The sequence below is a fragment of the Mytilus trossulus genome, chromosome 11, assembly GCF_036588685.1.
Source record: "Mytilus trossulus isolate FHL-02 chromosome 11, PNRI_Mtr1.1.1.hap1, whole genome shotgun sequence".
Lineage (NCBI taxonomy): Eukaryota > Metazoa > Mollusca > Bivalvia > Mytilida > Mytilidae > Mytilus > Mytilus trossulus.
In genome coordinates, this window is record NC_086383.1 from 61,844,892 (window position 1) to 61,867,934 (window position 23,043).

General features: G+C 32.1%; 1 protein-coding gene across 4 annotated transcripts in view; it reads right to left on the reverse strand.

Moving 5' to 3' along the window:
* Positions 1 to 2,473: 2,473 nt before the first annotated feature.
* Positions 2,474 to 23,043, reverse strand: part of LOC134691387 (adenylyl cyclase-associated protein 1-like) — a 63,500-nt gene continuing 42,930 nt past the window's right edge. For all 4 annotated transcript variants that reach the window (XM_063551904.1, XM_063551902.1, XM_063551906.1 and 1 more), the window contains 6 exons: positions 10,138 to 10,330; positions 7,881 to 8,083; positions 7,253 to 7,376; positions 6,315 to 6,397; positions 5,115 to 5,258; positions 2,474 to 3,741 (listed from right to left, as the gene is read on the reverse strand). In XM_063551904.1, the coding sequence (XP_063407974.1) occupies positions 3,661 to 3,741; positions 5,115 to 5,258; positions 6,315 to 6,397; positions 7,253 to 7,376; positions 7,881 to 8,083; positions 10,138 to 10,330 (828 nt within the window). In that variant the 3' untranslated portion in view covers positions 2,474 to 3,660. The remainder of the gene's footprint in view (positions 3,742 to 5,114; positions 5,259 to 6,314; positions 6,398 to 7,252; positions 7,377 to 7,880; positions 8,084 to 10,137; positions 10,331 to 23,043) is intronic.

Consider the following 23,043-nt stretch of genomic DNA (forward strand, 5'->3'; position numbering starts at 1 on the left):
GTCGGGTTGTTGTCGCTTTCAATTCCCAATTTCCATACACAATTTTACTTCAGATAAGTAGTGTCATAGGCGAAAATTATAGTTCAATGGTTTGTTGTTGGGAACCGGGTCGGGCTGAGAAAAGTGTCCTTTTCTCAGTATTTAACTGCACACCTACTCTCATAACTGTCATTTTACTTTGAACAAAGGATGAAGAGATTCATTACCAACTTAGTTTTTGGTGAAAAATTTAAAACTTTGGATTGGTTTGAAACGAAACTGATTTAATAACAAGACACAAATTTCATACAACTATACAAACGAAATGATATATCAAAAGGCAAAGTTTGCTAACTGTGAACTTCTGTATACATGTATCCATGGAGGACGTAATTTCGTTTAAAAATCAGATGGAGCCTAAACCAAAGGTAACTTTTCCCCCTTTATTAAATCTATATACCTATATACAAATATTGTTTGGAGAGGTTTTATTAAAAAAAATATCGGACTTTAAAATGCTCCAAAATCCACTTATTGGATATGTAGAAACTGTCATTGTAAATAAATATAAATAAAGAAATTGTATGTAATAATTGTATGTATTGTAAATATAAAATAAATGTTTTCAACCTTTATTATTTAATACATATTACTAGTCCCATCGTACATTGCTGTTTTTCATGTAACAATAACGCAATGTAACCGTAGCCTCAATAATTATTGTTACACTCGTAATTAATCAGTTCCTTACCCAACTTTGCATTCCGGCAATTAGTCTCCAATGTAACAATAATATTTTTATTATTGTTACATTTCCATGTAACCGTAGCCAGTGCCTACAAGAAAACATAATGACTTAAATGGGGCATAAAAAATACATTTGTTTTCATACTCTGCAAGTGTAACAAGATGTAGAACTTTCAGTAACGTATGGACAACTTTTAATTTATTGGATATCCAGCAGGAAACTAGTTTTTCAAAGATTGGAAGTACAGTAGTAGTATAGATCTCCGTCAGTGAAACAAAATAATGATATGCAACTGACATCCATTACCTACAGATGTCACATTGAACCCTTTTGGGAATGAACTTTTATTTTCTTAACAGTATTTTGTTGAGCCTGAAACCTTTGTCGCAGAAAGTTTGACATGGGGATAGTGATCTAGCGGTGGCATAAGTACACTTCTTAAAAGCTTTATATTCTAGAAGGGTGGAAGACCGGGATTCTTCATACTTTGTACATGTATATAGATAATGGTAATGGATGTCAGTGCCAAGTATGACCTTCTTTATATATCTCCCAATTTCTACGGTATTCCCAGGCTTGTATAGCATATCATGATTTCCTCGATGGAGGGCTGATGCTCACAAGGAAGCTGTTTAAACAAGAGTTGATAACATCTCTTTGTAAAAACAGATGCCATCACTAGTTGTTTGACCATTATGGAAAAATCAGTTTCACAGATTTGACTTTTTCTATGGGTGCCGATTTGACTTGTAACCGATAATATTGAATATATTCCTTATGTTGTAACTACAATCCTGTTCCCTTTTCACGAATATGACCTACCAAAATAAGATTCATTACTGAATTTGTGCCACATATTTTCTTTTTTACCCTTGTTAGTTTATTTTTCGATTTATGAGTTTGAGTGTCCCTCTGGAATATTTCACCTCTCTTCTTCACTCATATACATGTATGTGTAACTGACATTTATCATCTTAATAACATGTTACGGTATTACTTTTATTGTTTAGATCTATTTGTGCAATTATAAAATTTGTGTCTTTTAAATTTGAATCGGTCTTTTCTTTCATTATGCCCATGTGCTTTGCAAAATGCCATTTTGTGTTTCTTTGTAGCATGTTGGTGTGTTTTTAAAGTGATTAAGTTTATAACACAATCCGGACAGGTGTACCCTAGTTTTTGACATGTTTAACTATTATTGTTTTGTTCACCCATCATTGTAAATATAATGTAATTTTATGCAACTGCCATACAAGCAAGTGAGAGATTTAGCTAGATATAAAACTAGGTTTAATCCATTATTTTCTACATAAAAAAATGGTTGCACCAAGTCAGGAACATGGCAGTTGTTTTCCATTTGTCTGATGTGTAAGAAAGAGCATTTGATTTTGTTGTTCAGTATTTTTGTGATTTTACTTTCTTCTGAAGGACATGAGATTACCCCCAGGTTATGGTGGAATTGTCTTGCTCAGCCTTTAGTTTACATTGTTGTATTTTGTGTAGTACTTTTTGTCTATTGTTTTTTTTGTCTTTTTCAGCCATGGCATTGTCTGTTTATTTTGGACATGAGTTTGAATGTTGTCTGGTTTCTTTTGCCACACTATTGATAAATACTTCACAAATGCTGCTGAACAAAATATAGTGTTCCATTGTTTCTAACATAAGTGTGATATATTAGGTGGTGGAAGAATGGAGGGACAAACAAGTTGAATCAAAAATAGAGATGATGAAAATAAAACAGCACAATACATTTATAATTTTTATTCAGATAGCACTTTTATATTGCACAGTCTACTGAATCATATAAAATTATCTTCAGGTGAAATATACATAAAAGTGTTATAATATGACTTGTTCGTTTGGCTATTTTTGTCAAATATGTAAGCTATTAATAGAGATCAAGCAATGCATTTCTTTGTTTGACATTAGAATTAAAAAAAAAAAAGTTTAAAAAAAACACTCAATTTCAGTTTTTTGTTGTGACTTTAGACAAGCAGTGGAGATGTTTGAATAAATTCTTTTTAAATAAAACTATAGCGTAATCTTTTTATTTCATATTTAAAAAAAATATAAATCCACAAATGTTTAAAAACAAAATATGCCTTTTATCTGTAATTTAAATTTTCATGTATAAAACTGCTGTTTAACATAAAATGCTATCCCTAAGAAAATATGACAAAATGAATTGAATTTCTATTGGACAAACTGTTTATATCTATTACAAAGATACTAGCACCATCAAATGTTTCCCGTTGCTATACAAAAACTAATGTCACTCAATGAAAACATGTCACTTAAAAAACAATCATGAAGATAACAAAATTATACAAATGAGATAAGTTTATTATTAACAATTTATAATATCATAAATGAACATTTAGCCCAAAATGAATAAATATAAGTTATTTTTAATACACTAAATGAAAATATATGCAAGCAAATAAGTTCATGTTCTGCTCAACCAAAAATATGATCTATGCCAAATTTTAAAACTGGCATAGTGCTATTTTTTTTCTAATATAATGTGATAAACAGAAATTCTTTCAGAAAACGTATCAGAATGCATTTTTTCTAAATTCATCAGTGCGATTTTTGTGTACCCTCTTTATAATTTTTGCAGTATATAACACCATAAATATCATTTATATTCAATATCATTTTAATCAATCTATTTTTAATATTTTATATTAATTATTTATAAATAGTTCATTCTTCCTAAATCTTTTTGTTGCATAGACGAGACAGAAACTAACATCACAAAAATATCAATTGTGTGTTATGAAACATTTGTCTTTTTTTTTTTTTATAAATGTACAAAGTAAAAATAATAATACTTTCATTGAGCAGAAATTATATCGTAGCTCTGATGTCAGAAAATAAAGTGATTGGAATGGCCTGATATGAGTTGTCTCCCCTTTTGTGGCACTTCCTGATTAAATGCTGTCGGTACAATTAGTGACAAACTTCTTGCCGTTATATATTGTCTTGAACTGTTCAGGTAATGGAAATTCAGTCTGTAAAACAAAATAAAATCATTTAATATAATAGAATTTAATGCAGATGTCATACAAGTGGAAGGTTTGGCTAGCTATAAAACCAGGTTTAATCAATTATTTGTTACATAAGGAAATGCCTGTTTTAGGTCAGGAATATAAGAGTATTTTTCCATTCGTTTAATGTTTTTGAGCTTTTGATTTTGCCATTTGTTAATTAGAAATTTTCATTTCAAATCATGAAAAAAATTTGGTATTATTGACATTTTACTTATTTTATTTTTTTCAAATTTAACAAAACTGTTTGTTTGTCGTTTTTGTTGTTGTTTTTTCCCCATGGTATATGTCAGTTTCTTTTCTTACAAGTTGAGTATCATTTAGATATCTTGCGCCTCTCTTTTAAAGATTAGTTGGGATTAACAATAAAACATGATTAAGGTGGTAACCAACACTACAGGGAGATAACTCTGTAAAATCAGCTCAACGTTTTAATTACATTGTGTTTTAGAGGAAATATTTAAGCTTCTCAATGATCAAAACTGTTGTTTGTCAAACTTCTATATAACCAGTGTAATTTTTCTAACAAAATGGTTGGTTCAAAATTTTTGAAATTTTTATATACTTGTTTTAGGGTCAAAGTAAATACTTTTGTCAAAATTTTATGAAAATTAAACAAGCCAAATTAATTTAAGTGAAAGTGTTGGGTACCACCTTAAAACATTCAACTGCATTTTAAAGAGTTATCTCCCTGCAGTGTTATGGACGATCTTGATCTATTACTGTAATAGGGGTAATATTGGTTCCAGACAAATATTGTGATTTACCTGTCAAATCAAAACTTATAATTTTGCATGTGAAATAAACTTTATTAAATACAATAATTTAACTTTGTCTCCCATTATACAGCGATGGGAGTTGTCAAGACATTGGTTGTACAAGTATAAACACAAAAGTTCTTTTAAACAACATAAATTCTGTTTATATCAAATAGAGTTATCGATAAGGTAATTAATCTTAAACCAACAAAGGCTTTTTAGACCGAACTATATGGTATGGGTTTTTCTCATTGTTGAATGCCATATGGTTGCCTATAATTACTAACATCCACTTCATTTGAATTTTGGTGGATTGTTATCTCATTGGCAATCATACCACATTTCCTTATTTTAATACAGAACTACTGTATACCAAATTATTTTCATGTTTAGCCCATTTCGCCACAATTTCGTTTTGCGATTCTGAAATTTACTTGCATTAGTTGATTAAGGGAAAAATCCAAGTTTTACATATTCATGACAATTTACATTAGGGATAATTCTCTCCTTGTGAAAGTCAAAAAAATAAATCGAACCCAAAAATTAGTTGGTTCATAGATTTTGAAAGTGTCAACTTACAAAGTCTCCATCATCCTTAGGAACCAATATATTCATTTCAGAGGATTTTGATGTTATAATTTCACAGTTGAGTGAATCTTTACTTAAGTATATCATGCATCCATCAGTTTTATCTATAGAGACCGTTGGCATAGTTCCTTGAACCTGAAAAATATACAAATATGTAAATATTGCAAACGCTCATTGTCATAATTTTTCTGCAGAACTATTGAACAATTCTGGTCCAAGATTATTTACCTTCACTTACCCGCCGAAAACATTTTATGTAATAACAGAATAGTTGCCAAAATTTTCCATACTACTGTTAAATGTTAACATTGGAAAAACATTTTTATTTGTCAGAGACATACTAAGTTTATTTAACTTTTTTGTTTGAGGGATGAAAATTTCCAGCTTTTTAGTTGTTTTCCTTTTCACTTTTGTATTGTTGTCAGGAAAGAACATTCAAGGAGAGGTTTGGCGCCCACAACTCCAACATATACTATGTGTTGCTGTGTAAAGTCAGGAGCCTGTAATTCCATGTTTGTATTTTGTTGCTGTTTATCATCTTTGTTTTTTCCTTTATTGTTTTGTACATGAATGATAGACACTGAATAAAAGATGTCTTGATAGAAACAAACAATGCAGCATCTAATAACACATGAACCTAATAACCATCAATATGCAGTCTTCAACAATAAACCCAGTCTTTTATCAGTGATATTGTCAGCGTTTTTTCAAAACTACCTCTACCCTTTTTTATTGGGAAAATATGCTTCATTTTCATCAAATTGGGAAATTTAAAATAAACCATAAATTTGACTGAAACTTTAATTTACAGACCCCCTTTGAAGAGTCAAACCCTGCTTTGGAATGAGACTCCTTTTTGTCAGTAATGACACAAAGATAGACCCTCACATCTGCACATATAGTCATTTTAGGCATGAAAATGTATAAATGAGTATTTTTCAGTTTGAATTCATGCACAATTACTACTGAGACTGCTCTTTTTGGGAATAATGTTAAGCCATTTTTTTTCCAAATTGGGATTCTTCTCGAAGGGCAAAAGCCTTTATTCTCCACTTATTTAAGGCAAACAATATCACTGTTTATATTGTCTATAAAATAACTTTAGCATCATACTGACCAATAAAATCCCAGAATTGTAACTGAATAGGAGATTATATACAGCAAAAGCGATGTAAGAAAGATAACTCTTACCTGTCCTTTAACACTCTGACAGTTGACAAATTCTAATGAGGATAAAACATCATCAAAAGCTATTCCTACTTTTTTACAGCTATCTGTTAAAATAAATAATTAATTATTTAAAATATTTAATGTGATTGTCCTCTGTGAAGTGCTGTGGGTTCATTATTACTCGTCTGATACCAAATTTAGTAAATTTCATGGGTACAGGTGAACCACAAAATTAACTGTTCAACGAATAATTTTTTTTCTATAGGCCTGTATACAGATTTTGTCATAACCACAAAACTAAATATTCACAATATCTAAATTCTATCTCAATCCAGAAAATTGTTATTGATGAAAATAAATTATTATTCTGTAATAAAAGAAATGTGATATTTTTTTTAGTTTTAGTTTTTGAAAAATTACATAGACGGGTTCAATTGCTATCTTTGGTTTTGCTGAAACTTAAACAGGTTCATTTAGTCCTAAATTTGTTTAATATATTGAAAAAATAAGTAGATACCAAAAAGGATCTTAAAACAGTTTAATTGAAAGAAGTACAGACATGTTTGTTGTTGCTGGTGTTGACATCATATTTGTTTTTAGTTCATTGTATCACTGATAGTTTTCTTGTTTGAATTGGTTGAAATTTCTTATTTTGGGGCATTTTATAGCTGACTATATGTTATGGGTTTTGCTCATTGTTAAAAGCTTTACAGTGACCTGGCCTCAAGGTCATAAAACTTTCGAGCATGATTTTTGTACTCAAGACTCGAAAATCAAACAATCAAATTGTTGCATTTCATGTTTTGAGCATGATTTTTGTGCTCCGAGCACTAAGCAAAGTTTTATGCCTTCAAGGCCAGTAGTTGATAATTTTGATTTTCAAATTTGGCCTTTGCTATCCTAAGATGATAGAGTTGACTTTTTTTGTGCCTAGGATAATAGAGATGACCTTTACTTACCTAAGATAATAGAGTTGACTTTTCCTTTGACTATGATTGTACTATCGGTACATTTAAAGGCATAAACTGTCTGTTTTAACTCTGTATTATCTATAACAATGTTTTTGTTTCCTTTTTGGTATTCCTGAAATAAGAAATATGATGATTAAAATAAATGTGTACAGGGTGTATATAATCTTTAATATAAAGGGACAAAACTTGAGAACGGTTCAAGTGACAGTACTCAAATTTGAACTTGATCTTAGTTTTGTTGTAATAAGAATTGATTATCTGATTCAATACATTTGTTAGTTAGTGAAAAGATATCAATTTTGAGACATAAAAAATATTTTAAATTTGTAAAAATTAAAAAAAATATACTGTTTTACTGTTGTTATAAATGTGCAATCTGTCTGTGAAGTTACAGGGATCCTTCTATAAAAACAAATGGAAGTTTTTAACAAACTTGACTAGCTATACAGCCCTAGCACGGTTGTTTTTCTCTTCTATGTCTACACCAGGCAGTCACCCAACCAAGTACTGACCGTGCTCAACGTTGCTTAACTTAGGTGCACCCATTACCCTGGTGCTATCAAAAATCCTGGGGAGAACACTGCGTACTATATGATATCAGAATTGAGTTACTTACAACAGCCCATTTTTTATTCTGTAATTCAAACACCGGTGGTTTATCAGCTGCCACAGGCTTGGCGACTGGTTTGACTGCTGTAACTGGTGCTGTTGGTTTAGAGTAAGGCTTTGGACCTTGTTGTGTGGCCTTGTATGGGACTGGTCCTTCACGAAGTTTGGGGTTCTTGTGGGTTTTCATGTCATCAGTAACTTTCTTCAATCCTGAAATAGATATATCTGCTGGTCACATTTTTGTTAGCTTGATTTGATTTTTTGTGTTTTAACACCACTTTTTAGCACTGCTTTTTGACTATTTCACAACTGCCAGTTTTTTTTGGTGGACGAAGCTACTATGCCCAGAGAAAACCACTGACCTTTGAAAAGGAAAACTGACAATCCTAGTCAATTAAGATAAGAGTCGAGTGCACCTGCACAAGCAGGGTTCAAATTCTCAACCTTAGTGTTGACTGGCTAGTGATAACAGTAGTAACTTCTTATAGTGATATTGTTGGCTTTTTTCAAAACTACCTCTACCCTTTTTATTGGGAAAATATGCGTCATTTTCATCAAATTGGGAAATTTAAAATTAACCATGAATTTGACTGAAACTTCAATTTACAGAGCCATTTTCAAGAGTCAAACCCTGCTTTAAACTAAGACCTCATTTTGTCAGTGAAGATACATAAATAGACCCTCAAATCTGCAAATATAGTCATGAAAAATGTTTAAATGAGTGTTTTTCAGTTTGTATTCATGCACAATTTCTACTGAGATAGCACTGTTTGGGGAAAAAATAGTCTTTTTGGGAATAAATTTAAGTCATTTTTTTTTTTTGGGGGGGGGGGGGATTCTTCTCCAGGGAAAAAATCCTTTATTCTCCACTAATTTAAGGCAAACAATATCACTGTCTTAGACCACCCGGTCACTGAGGCCCCCATTTTTGTTAGAATAGTAAATATCAATCTAATGCATTTTGTTCCTATTTTAATATTGAATGTACAATGCACAATGATCAATATTAATGTGAATTCAATCACATGCTTCAATTATTACCATTTAAGGAGTAGATCTAGTAGTCGTTAGATGGTACAGTACAAGACTACACGAATGAATTTTATTTTGACAGGACTTCGGTCTGGTAAGCATCCTTAATAAAGCTTTACCAGACCGAATGAAATTTTACCAAACCATTTTTTTTTTTACATCTAATTGTATATTATCCGGAAAAAAAAACACCAAACATATGACTTTATTGTGCCCTACTCCTCCCCAAAATGCACAAAAACAAAATGATGTAACAAGAGGGTATATTGTTATGAAAGTTGTGCATAATTGCTTGAATGCATTTCAGTGAAGAGTAATGTCCCATTTTATAATGTTTTATTGGATTTTGACAATATTTGTGAACTAAACAAAATTTAGAGTTTCTGTATAAAATATTATTCCCTGTTTCTTCTTTCTTTTTCATATATCTTTTGGTTTTAAATTCTAGTGTTTATATTTCATAGCTGAATTTCGTGATCTGCTTGGATTTTTATTCATTTATTGTATTTAATTGGCAAACCCGGAATTATCCTTATCAGTTCCCAGAATCTGATCAGGTTTTAACCGTTTTATTTACATTTCCGGTTGTGCCAATGATGGCAGCTATTGTTGTTTTTGATAGTCAGATATGTTTTTACCCGGATTATCACATTACTGGTTGGCGATTTTCGGCATAAAGCTAGCGGTTAAACAAAATAAACATCGCTGTGATGAATAATAAAGATGAATTTGAGATCGTTTGGCTATTTTGCACGAATGTTCCATGAAAAAAACCCACCGGACATTCAAACCAGAATTCAACAAAATTTTACCAGACCGATCCATTATTCACCAGATTTGTCCAACGGTCCGACGTATTTTGTGTCTGCAGTACACTTAGTACCATAAATTAGAGTTATATTTTTGTGTAAAATTTTCATAATTTTGATTACCACATCCCTTTAATGTCTTTTTTTAGTGTAGTATGGCTACTGTGTCATTGATTTACTCAAAACTATCTAATTAAAAGCTTAACTAAATTTTCCTATGTCTAGTGACATGTAGCTGGAGTCTTAAGATGTGAGAGGACTCCTGCAATCATTTCTAAAGCACTACTGTTGAAATAGATTTTTAGTGTCTTTATTTCCTTTTTTTCAGTTTGGCCATTACTGTTCTGGTTTTGCAACTTGTGGTTTGGGTTTATTTTTTGTCATTAAGGGAGGTAACTCTAGCTTTTCCTTATATATTCTAACCTTTTGTAATATCAGTTCCCTTCTGAAGACTTTCAAACAGCTGTGCTCGGTTGTCATCTCCTCCGTTATTATCCCCTGACTCAGGAGTAGGAGCTGGTGGGGGTGGTGGAGGTGGTGGGAGTGGGGCACCCGGTGGTGGTGGTGCTCCTCCAGAGGCTGGTCCTGATTTAGTAACAGATAAGGCATTACCGCCCTGAAAATAAAAAAAAAGTTTAGCTTAAAATTTATCATGTGATTGTACAAGAAATGTGTAATGTGATACATATGATGCACCCTGCTTGCATATATAATTCTAAAGGGACATAACTCAAGAACAGTATTCATAATAATCTGAGTTTTGTCAGGCCCCTAGCCAGGAATTTCCAAGGGGGGGTTTGTTGGACTCACAAACTCGACTTTAACAGTCACAATTCGAACAGAACATTGACTTTAACAGTGCTCATTTGTTTTCAAGGGAGGGTTCGTCCGAACCCCCCTGGCTATAGGTATGCTTGTGATAATACGAATTCTGTATACTTTAAGTTTAATATTTGGTTGATTTAAACTAAAGTAATAGAATAGAAATCAATTTTGAGTTTACTGACATATAGAGGTACAAAAGGACTAGGAAAAAACTTAAGGTGGTACCTAACACTAAAGGGAGATAACTATGTAAATTCAGCTAAACGTTTTAATTACGTTGTGTCTTAAGGGAATATTATTAAGCTTCTCAATGATCAAAATAAGTGTATGTCAAACTGCTATATAACCAGTGTATTTTTTGAGACAAAAGGTTGGTGAAATTTTTTAGAAATTTTTACATGCTTGTCAAAGGGTACTTTGTTAAAATTTTATGAAAATTAAATAAGCCAAATTAATTTTAGTGAAAGTGTTGGGTACCACCTAAATGCGATCTGTGCTACAGTGTGTTCTTTCCCCCCCCTATATTATCACAATAAAGTTAGATCTATTATTATCCAGTGCTGATTTTATTCACTGCATTAATCTACGTTATCTTAAAGTGATTTTTAAAAGCTTGTCCTACACAGTGAGTGCCTTTTCCTCATTTATACTGTTCTATGACTTTAGATGTTCAACTTTGATGTACTTGTATTGTATAATGTATTGGCTTGTTGTCACATAAAAATAAGCAGATATATGGTATGATTGACAATAAAAAAACTATCCATAAGAGTTCAAGTGACGAAGATAAGCAATATGGCTTTCAACAATGACATATTTTATTTCTATTATCCCCATTAACTTGATTTTCAATAAACGTATTTACACTTTTGGTATTTAGCTGTATTTTGCCTCCAAATGACCTTATATCACCTCCGAATAATATTTTGACGTGAAGCAACAATCACTTTTAGTTGTGACGTCAAATATTTTGAATTATGAAGTCAAAGTTTATGGGAACCTGTGTGATGTTATGTAATGGCTGACAAATTTGCGTACAAGTGTCAATACCTCTATTGCATCATATGAAATGCTTTTGATGGATACTATTAAAATAGCAACTTTCAATTAAACCACAAATAATTGTTACGGAAACTTTCAGTATAATTTGCAAGCATTATAAGTTATGGTCTGCTCTTTGGCACTAAGAATTAATCACAATGCTTAAATGGGTGTACACTCTTTTTGTTTGTTTAATATTCACTCCACTTCAAACACTCTTAGAAACTACCAGGATGAAAGAGATATAATTAAGTTACAATCTATTTACCCACTCTTCAAATCTTTAAATTGAAAACATAAAGCAGTAGAGTTCCCCACTACAAAGAATTTCATTATAATAACTAGAGGTTTATAGAGAAGAGAAACTTTAAACAACTGGATTTCAATAGAAATTTGTTCAAAATCTCCTTTCTAACAAGAAACATGTGTGAAGATTACGTATATGAAAGTGAAATATGAATTACCTCCCTTTGGCCATATTATGTTTTAAAAAGTGTTCCATCTTTTTTTTCTAATGAAATATTCTATAACTTTCATAATCAATATTTCCAGTTTTAAGATATCATATTTTATTTAAACAGGAATGGTCTTGCAAATATTTTATCTTTAATAAATCACTTCTTAAACGTTCTAACAATTGTTCTTCTAGATATTAGCTGGGGGGGGGGGGGGGGGGGGGGGGGGGGGGGGGTAAATTTAGTAAATTTCATATATATTCTTGGATAAATTATACCAAAGAAAATATATGGCTATATGGTAGTTATGGATAAAAAGTCATCTTACAAATTATATCAATCATTCCTTTATTCAGAATCTGAGCTTCATGTTGCAAAAGTTTCAGACAGATAAATTGAAAGACGAAGGGACTGCAGTAAAACACTCTCTTTGTGTTGTAAAAACTGACCATTAATATAGATATATATAGGAAGATGTGGTGTGAGTGCCAATGAGACAACTCTTCTTCCAAATAACAATTTTAAAAAAAGTAAACCATTATAGGTCAATGTACAGCCTTCAACACAGAGCCTTGGCTCACACCGAACAACAAACTTTAAAGGGCCCCAAAATTACTAGTGTAAAACCTTTCAAACAGAAAAACCAACGGTCTAATGCCTAAATTGAGTGTGGATGAAGGGATTGCAGTAAAACACACTTTGTGTGTTAAAAATTGACCACTTAAATGCCTAAATTGAGCATAGGAGCAATTATTTAACAAATAAAAACTCAACTCATATCTGGATTCAACAAAGGAAGAGCATGCTGGCTCAATATACTATAAGCTATAATGATAGAAATGGTTCACAGGTATCATTCTGGCTCAATATACTATAAGTTATAATGATAGCAATGGTTCACAGGTATCATGCTGGCTCAATATACTATAAGCTATAATGATAGCAATGGTTCCCAGGTTTAACAGCTGACTCAATATACTATAAGCTATAATGATAGCAATGGTTCACAGGTCTAACAGCTGACTCAATATACTATAAGCTATAATGATAGCAATGTTTCACAGGTTTAACAGCTGACTCAATATACTATAAGCTATAATGATAGCAATGGTTCACAGGTTTAACAGCTGACTCAATATACTATAAGCTATAATGATAGCAATGGTTCAGAGGAACAGCTGACTCAATATACTATAAGCTATAATGATAGCAATGGTTCACAGGTATCATGCTGGCTCAATATACTATAAGCTATAATGCTAGAATGGTTCCCAGGTTTAACAGCTGACTCAATATACTATAAGCTATAATGATAGCAATGGTTCACAGGTATAACGCTGGCTCAATATACTATAAGCTATAATGCTAGAATGGTTCACAGGTCTAACAGCTGACTCAATATACTATAAGCTATAATGATAGCAATGGTTCACAGGTTTAACAGCTGACTCAATATACTATAAGCTATAATGATAGCAATGGTTCACAGGTTTAACAGCTGACTCAATATACTATAAGCTATAATGATAGCAATGGTTCACAGGAACAGCTGACTCAATATACTATAAGCTATAATGATAGCAATGGTTCACAGGTATCATGCTGGCTCAATATACTATAAGCTATAATAATAGCAATGGTTCACAGGTATCATGCTGGCTCAATATACTTAAGGAATAACAGTACTGTAGTTGAAGAGTTGCCACCGTCAAATCAAAATTGACGGTGGCAACTCTTCAACTACAGTACTGTTATTCGGATTCTAATGCATTTCAAAAAGAAATAATACGATAAAACTTGGAAAAGTGTCTAAATTTGACAAATAAAAAAAATCTGTGAAACTTCATGAATGTTTTGGCACAAAAGCGTCATGGATAAACGTGACGTCATACAAATGAAAACTTACAAACTGGATGTTATTACGTTACATGTACGCTTCAAATTCGGATAAAATAACATTAAAACGACGAATTAGAGGTAGGTGTTGCTTTATTTTCGATTATATAGTAGTAATCGAACATTTGTTGATTCGATCATTTCAAAATGGTTGTTCCTCCTTAGTTACGCCTGGTCAACTGTGGATTTGACGGCAACTTTCAGCCAATGAAAAACAATGTTACATACAGATTGCATTAGAATATAAGTTATAATGATAGCAATGGTTCCCAGGTATAATGCTGGCTCAATATTACTATAAGCTATAATGATAGCAATGGTTCACAGGTATATACTATAAGCTATAATGATAGGTTCACAGTTACAACAGCTGACACACAAAAATAAGTTTTAATTGACCAAGTCATATGTTTTCACTGTTTTCCACAGATGCTTTGTAAAAACATATGTTGCTCAAGCGTCAGAAAAAAGGCATGTGGGTGTCTTCAAAATATTTATAATACAATGATTTTTAATTACAAAAAGATTCTCAAATCTTCAATCTGGATTTAACTCTTAAAACATCTTTTAAAACCACCAACCTGACTGTTTTTTTTCAAATAATTATAAAGTATTGGCATAGTTTGGCAAGTACTGCTTAATGTAACACTCTTTAATTTATTAAAAGGAAAGCAGAAACACTGAGTTAATTTTTTCAATAGATTAATTGCTGTTTCTTTTAAGTCCAGTGGAAAACATTTCATGCATGTTTAGGGCATGTACACATTAAAAAAACCTTAAGAAGTGCATATTTTGCTTTGTGTAATTTTACAACTATTTTTTTTTTCAAATTTGTAATTGTAACATTTTAGGGTTCATCTTAATATTTATTTATTTCTTAACCCAAAAATAACAAGTGAAACTGCGAGCTACTGCTCACTGATGAGACCCCCCCGCCGCAAGTGGATAATATTAATAGTGTAAAAATATGCAAGTGTTTGGTAAACAGCAAGTTGTCGAGTGATGAATCTGAAAACGCATCACACGGTATAGTTGACTTATATAAATCCTGAAAACAAATTTCAGAAATCCTTGTATTGTAGTTCCTGAGAAAGATGTGACGAAAATTTTCAACTTGGCTATCATGTGTAAAATCATACAAGTGTTTGGTAAACAGGAAGTTGTAAAGTGATCAATCTGAAAACGCATCACACGGTATAGCTGACTTAGATAAACCCTGAAACCAAAATTCAGAAATCCTTGTATTGTAGTTCCTGAGAAAAATGCAACCAAAAATATTCATGGCAGGGATGGACTGACTGACGGAAGGACAGACAGAGGTAAAACAGTTTCCCCCCCTTTTTTAAAGCGGGGGTATAATTAAATGGGGAACACAGATAATGCTCCTGCTTGCATAAAATGTTGTAAAGGGACATAACTCAAGAACTGTAACAGACGTTACCTAAATTTAAACTCGATCTGAGTATTGTGGTAATAAGCATTGTGTTTAGGATAACATTAATGGTTGAGGCAATGAAACCGAAACCAATTTTGAGACATATTGAATTCGTATGTTGACAGACAAGGGTAAAACTTAATAGAGGGGGATCAGAGGGGCCCTGATCCCGAAATCCTGGGTTTAAAACATGAAATCTGAAGTCCCAAATTTAAAAAAAATTAAATCCTGACATCCCCAAATTTGTATTCCCGGATCCCAAAAGGATCAATCCTGAATTTCCAAGCTTAAAAACACACAATCCCAACGTCCCATAAAAAGGTCCTGTCCCCTTCTTATTACCTCTTCGTTATACAGAACAACCTAACAATTAGCTTATTTTATGATATACATATTCTGGCAACTGAAGAAAAAATATAAGCAAATTCACATGCCATCAAACAAATTCTTATTTACAAAACAATAAATAGCAAGCATTTTTTAATTAATAGGTTACTGAATTTAATTAATTCAAACCTAATTTAAAAGTCGTTCAATTTTATTTTTGGCAAATCACTGAAGAAATCGCAATGAACAGTATAAAACAAATTAGTAAAATTGTAATCTGTCTAATTTACTCTCAATGAGGCTTGAAACGATAAGGTCTCCACTCAATTATTCAAACATAGAATTGACTCTGACTGAATCAAAATTTTCTATTTCTTTTTTGGTGCATTCTGACAAATCAAAAGGAGAAACATATAAAATGAGATAAAATGATTAAATTATATCTTTTCTGGAGGATTAAATATAATTTAATTGTCTGCCAATCTTCTGATTTACAAGGCCAAAGTTTGATGTTGGTCAGATTTTATAAAGTTCACAATTTTTAACTGACTTATTTATGTAAATGCCATATTTTTCAAAGAACTGGTTAGCAGTACAAAACAACAAAAGATCCAATCTACGCCAACTTGTAGACATTGGGATTATGTTAATTTCCTTTGAAGATTAATAAACAATTCTTAATTATATAAGGCATTATAAAGTGCATTCATAACAAGTTCTTCATCTTAGAATTACAAATATTGCAAAAATATCTACACATTTTATTTGAATTAATTGCCCCAAAATATAAAGTTTGCAATATGTTAACTGTTTATTGAGGTCATTTTACCGCATGGTATTTTAACCCCGGGTTCAATTTTCAGGGAGTTCAAAATACCATATGACTCGGCTATAAAAACACAGTTCCTTCAATTCAATTTTAACTAAACACCTTTGGATATGGTCATGTAATGAAAGCTAGGTCACAAACCTTATTGTGATAGCAGTGGCGGATCCAGGAATTTTCATAAGTGGGGGCCCACTGACTGACCTAAGAGGGGGCCCGCTTCAGTGATTCCCTATATAAGCAACAATTTTTTTTCCCAATAAGGGGGGGGGGGGGGGGGCCCACGCCCCCCTAAATCCGCCTCTGGATAGATGTAGCATTTGTATAAGATGGCTATTAGTCCTAGAAGATCTTTCTTATTTATACGTGCAACACTATTTTCTACTAATTTATACCTTAGTGAATGAAAACTCAGTGATTGCAGCAACCTATACAATGGACAGGAATGCATTCAGGAAATCCTTGATAATAAAGGCTTAATAATTGTACCTAAATTTTACATGAGGAATCTTATACCAATTGGTAGACACACGTACACACACACATTCAACGAATAGGCCAACACTTATAAACTCTGCATTATTTCTAAGTACCAAAAGTCCCTTACTTTTCAACAAAATGAATTTATACCAATATACCATTTAAAACTGTCCTTACCATTGCTGATGTGTCACAGGACTTTAAACAACCATTAATCAATCATTTACTGTTTTAAAACCAACTGTTTTTTATAAAAATACTCGAGTAACTCAAGTACATCCAGTAATTTTGAGAATTGTAAAATTAAATCGCCCATAATGGGCTAGAAAGGGTTAAACGCAAAATAAAGTATTCACAAGGTAAGTTGGTTAACAGTAATAACCCTTCCTGAACCTCATTTTCCCCTCCTCATTCATCACCCTCCTAACCTCCCTATTTAACTTCTAATCCATCATATTTCACAAGACAAACCAATGACCTTGAACCACCCCCTGCCGATGTGAGGTGACATTCATTAAGACAGAGCAGATTCTAACAACCTCACAGAATGAAGAGCATTTGTACAATGTGTAAGACAAGCTGTAATTATTTGTAGAATTATAATGAAACAATGTGTTAGATACAACAATCAACACTCTAAAATCTTAATCTCTTTTAAAGATGGTTTCAGATTCTGTTGGTCTAGGAAAGGTGTCATTGAGATCTCAGCAATCGTTTAGTGATAAAACTGATGCACGTATCCTGTGATAATTGTTGTCAAGAAGAAAAGAAAAACTTCAAAGAAAGCAGGCTTCACTCCGTACCACAGTAGTGTGTTTATTCCACAAAATATTTATCAGTGACACTCCCGTTGAAAAAACAAAAATGCCAAATAAAACAAACTTGAAGAGCCCCGAGCACCCTGATTCTGAAAGGGATACCAAAAATCCTAATGAACATTGTATTTTAGGCTTCAACAGTGATGCCAGTAAACTTAATTTGTGACCAACAAATCACCAATTGTTGTTGTTGGAGCTTGAAATACAATTTAGTTTTCTCCTAAATAACTGAAAATGTTCTCTGAGTCCATGAAAATAGGTATCCACCAATATCAATGAATCCACCAATAGTGTTTTCCCATCAGACGTCAGATAATGAAATTTCCATATAAAAATGAAGATGTGGTATGATTGCCAATAAGACAACCCATAGTATTATTAATTGCAAAAAACTTGAATGTCCTAATAACCCAGTGAAATAATTGACTTTTAATTGCATTTTAAAGTCTCTGATTCATCTAAGAAATACCAATGATCAGTTAGCATGGATCAGTTACATTCCTAATGGGGCAATACATTTCTACAACTGAACTTTCCTTTTTGTCTAACATCGTCATTATACAGCTAAAATTAACTGTTTCAATACTATGAACTCTCACCCATGGAACAACAAACACTAAGAATTTTAAAATGGATTTAACAGGATAGAATTCTGCCCCATTTTAACAAGATCAAAGCTGGTTTAGCTAGCAGAATTGCTTTCATAACAGCAAACTGACAGAAAAGTGTTGATTTCATTTCACACCTATCCTATTTGAGTGGCCAATACAGCGGCCCTGAGGGGGGAGGAGATCATTTTTTTGTATAAAGTAATTCAAATAATATGTTTGACTCATCTACTCCTTGGATTATCTTCAGTAATTGTGAGTTTTGCTGCCACCTTTGAAAAATTCTGGATCCTGTATTCTGTTCAGACCCCAAAGCCAGGATGTCTCAAAATTTTAACATTCTAACCTCAATATGAACTTTAATAGTCTTTGATAGAACATATAGTTATTTTCAACCAAACAAAAATCCTCTGCCCCTCCTATGGGTGTGCAATCTATAGCAATTGTTCAAAAAATGGGGCACTTTTAATGGTAAATAGAAATGCTGCAAAATCACAATGTCCAAAGTTTGAATTCTAAGTGGAAAGATTTTGGTTCCCCCTTTTTTTTTATTTTGGTCTCAACATAATTTCTGAAACCTTTGCTGTTTCTGTCTTTCTTTCTAGAATAATTTCCACCTTATAGCTTTGGTTATATGTTCTCATTCACCTTAGCCAGGTCTATCAACACTGTTTAATAACAAATCTTTAAATTTTAAACTGCACCAAATTCTAATATTTATTTACATTATCACAATTATCAGACCATAAATATCCTAGAAATTGTGTGAAATGTGATTAATTTTGTTACTTTTATTACAGAGATAAACATGCATGTACATTAAAACTTCAACAGATAATATGCATAGGTGAATATAGCATTAAAATTTCAACAGATAATATCCATAAATAAAGAGCATAAAAATTTCAACAGATAATAGAAATAACGAAAATAAATAAACTAATTTTTCAAAATGTCTTCCATTAGATCTGGAGTATTTAACCAGCAGAAGACAAATATTTTTTTTTAGTTCAGTTACTTCCCTTTGTTTTAAAAAGAACCCTAGAACATCTATAGTTGAACATTTAATATGCAAAATAAAAGAGCATAAAAATTTCAACAGATAATATAGAAATAAAGAAAAAAACAATTTTTCAAAATGTTTTCCATTAGATCTGGAGTATTAACAAGCAGAAGACAAATTAAAAAAAAAATCAGTTTAGTTACTTCCCTTTGTTTAAGTACTCAAACAACTTATTTTCAGAGATGTGTAGGGGAATTAAACATTAAAATTTCAACAGATAATAAAAATTAAAAAAAACAAAAAACTAATTTTTCAAAATGTCTTCTATAAGATCTGGAGTATTTGACGAGCAGAAGACCAGTTAAAAAAAAGATCAGTTCAGTTACTTCCCTTTGATTAAGTACTCTAACAACTTATTTTTAGAGATGTGTAGGGGAATAGCATTAAAATTTTAACAGATAATAGAAATAAAGAAAAAAATAAACTAATTTTTCAAAATGTCTTCTACAAGATCTGGAGTATTTAACAAGCAGAAGAAAAATTTAAAAAAAGTTAGTTCAGTTACTTCCCTTTGTTTAAGTACTCAAACAACTTATTTTCAGATCGATGATCAGCAATTGCTTATTATAAAAACAAAACACTCTTACATTTTGACCCCCCACTTCTTTGTACCTGAATAAACAGATGGGAATGAGAACAAATCTTAAATTTCTTCAGGAATTTAAATAAAATTGATTCAAAGTAAATTTTGCTTATTTTTTCATTCACTTTCCCCAAACACCTTATGTTCTGCTCAAATGGTTTTTGAGATTTTTATAAACTTTCTAGTCAGAAGGATAAACATAGAGAAGTGCTGAATGTGTTTACATTTTGTGTGTATTAAATAAAAATAAATAATGAATCTAGCAAATGGTTGGAAATCGACCATCTTGAAAAGTTCAAAAGAACTTTTATTAATCATTCTGACTTTCTTTTCAATCATTTGTTGTACGTCTTATCTTTGTCTGGGTCATTTAGTTAGCTTTTACTTTTACAAAATATTTTTAAATTGTTTGTTCCACAAATGTTTTACTCTTTACTTCAAAGAAGTCTAACAAATTTATTTTTGATGATTATTCTAATTTTTAACTCATTGGTTATCAATAAACAATATCTATTTCCCAAATTTTTACGCAGTTTTATATTTTCTATTTGGGCGTCCTTTTATCTGGCTAAAAAAACGAAAAAGTGTAGGTTTATAAAGGTTGTAAAACTAAATTAGTTACCATCTTGTTTTATACATTGTAGGTTTCAAAATTTTATTTTGTCAGTTCCTGGAAAAAGAGATAAAGTCCTCCAAACAAGATTACTAAAATAGACCTTGGTGTGGTGCATTATGGTAAATCAAAGAAAAGCCCTGGGTGTTTGGATGTTGGACAGCAACCAGACCTAAGAGCAGAATGGGTCTTCAACGCAGCAAGAAAATCTTGCATCCCAAGGTGACCTAAGCTGGCCCCCTATTTAAAATGTGTACTAGTTCAGTGAAATGGACATCATAATACTGAGGGGGGTAGGAAGGGTCCTGATCCAGAAATCCTGGGCTTAAAAACATGAAATCTAGAGGTCCTGAATCTAAATAAATTTAAATCCCAACATTCGAAAAAAAAGAATTCCCAGATCCCGAAAGGGTCAATCCCAAAATCCCAAGCTTAAAAAAACCCAGTCCTGGGACCCTGATAAACGTCCTATCACCTCTCACTAAACTCCAAATCATATAAAAGTATCTTCTTGTCTTGATATTTGCCACACCTCAACTGGTGTTGGATGTCTGTGTGTGTTCAACTAGGGAAGCCACTGCATGCTTGCAGTTCTAACTGACCATATAATTGGATCTGAGGGGAAGCTATACTACAAACTTTATGTCCAGACAATTTGCAAAATCACAAATATGGAACAACCATAACGACATAAACACCAAATAATCACAAAACACAAAAACACTTACAGATATCAACAAATACCAAACGGATTCAACTGTTGTGGTCAGCACAACCATGGACTTTTTTCCTTAGTGGTCCAAACCTTTAAAGAACTGCACTAAAATTGTGAAAGGAAATGAGGAATGTGTCAAAGAGACAACAAATCGACCATAGAGCAGACAACAGCAGATGGTCACTAACAGGTCTTCAATGCAGCGAGAAATTACGGCACTTTGAGGCGTCCTTCCTAGACTAGCTTTCACTCTAAACTGTAACCCTTACACTACAACCCTAATACTCTAATCCAAAACGTCCCCTTATCTTACTCTAACCATAAATAAACCCTTATCCTAAAGTATCATAGTGACAGTGTAAATTATTTCATTGAGACAGATATACTCCTTCGAAGAAAAGTCGGCTAAAAAAAGTATGCAATCTGTTTTATAACCAGTGCAGATAAGTAAAGAAAGTGTTGCACTCCCGCACATTTCCCTAATAATGTGATGAACATGCACGTGAACACATTTTTAACACATTTCAACATGCCTGACTTTTTTAAATTCCGAGATATCCATCAATTGCTACTCATGAAGGTAAACATATACTGTAATAATATAAAACTGTTATTGAAAGATCAGACACAGGCAATATCTGTTTTATACCCAAGACAATTTATTTGTAAATTTGAACTGGATATTTGCGTTATAATTAAGTATTAAAGTTTTTATAACTATCTATCTTTATAAACTGTAGGATATTGAATAGGCAAATCAGAAATTTGTATTAGAGCCTCTTTTCTAGCCAAGAGTTATGATCAAGTTCGCTAATCTCTAGTCTAAGAAGAGGGGACTAAATCGTAACCCTTGGCTATTGAAGAAGGTGTTAAACTAAGATTTTTTAAGGGATTGCCATCTATAGATTTATTCGAAGATCAGGAGAAAGGAGAAGTCAATCAGGAGATTTGATTTTGATTTGATTTTGGTGTTTTAACGCCACTTTTAAGCATCGTATTTGGGCTATTTCGTGGCGGCCAGTTTTTATTGGTGTTGGAAGCTGGAGTCTCGGGAGAAAACAACCGACCTTCAATAGGAAAACTGACAATCCTTTTATTAATAAGTCAATTAAGATTGGAGACAGTTAAGTAACTACTTAGACCACTCGGTCACCTAGGCCACTGCAATCAGAAGAAAGGGTCCATTCAGGAGAGGGGGAGAGATATATAGATTCCTCTCCTTGATGTTAAACATTCATCAATCATTCCAATAAAACTTACAGAAGCATGCCTTCATGCCTCTCTCTATTGGTTTGAAAATCGGTACTCAAAAAATTATATTATTTTTTTAATTGTCCATTTGGAGCCAAGGAATGACAAATAAACCAGTCAAAAGAAACAGTCTATAAATTTCTTCAAATGAAACATGAAGAATAAAAACAAATGGGTATACAATTGGCAACCAAATCCTATAAATTTTATAATTTTGTGATTTTTTGACTTTATAATAGATTGATATTTTTCAATTGAAAGTCATGATATATTTCAGGTTTTAGTTTTTGTAACTTGAGTACAAACGCAGATGTGAAAGACCTTATTCCAGGAGAATGATATTTTGTCATTTTATTGGAATTAGAAGCAGTTTTAGGTCCTGACCAAAATATA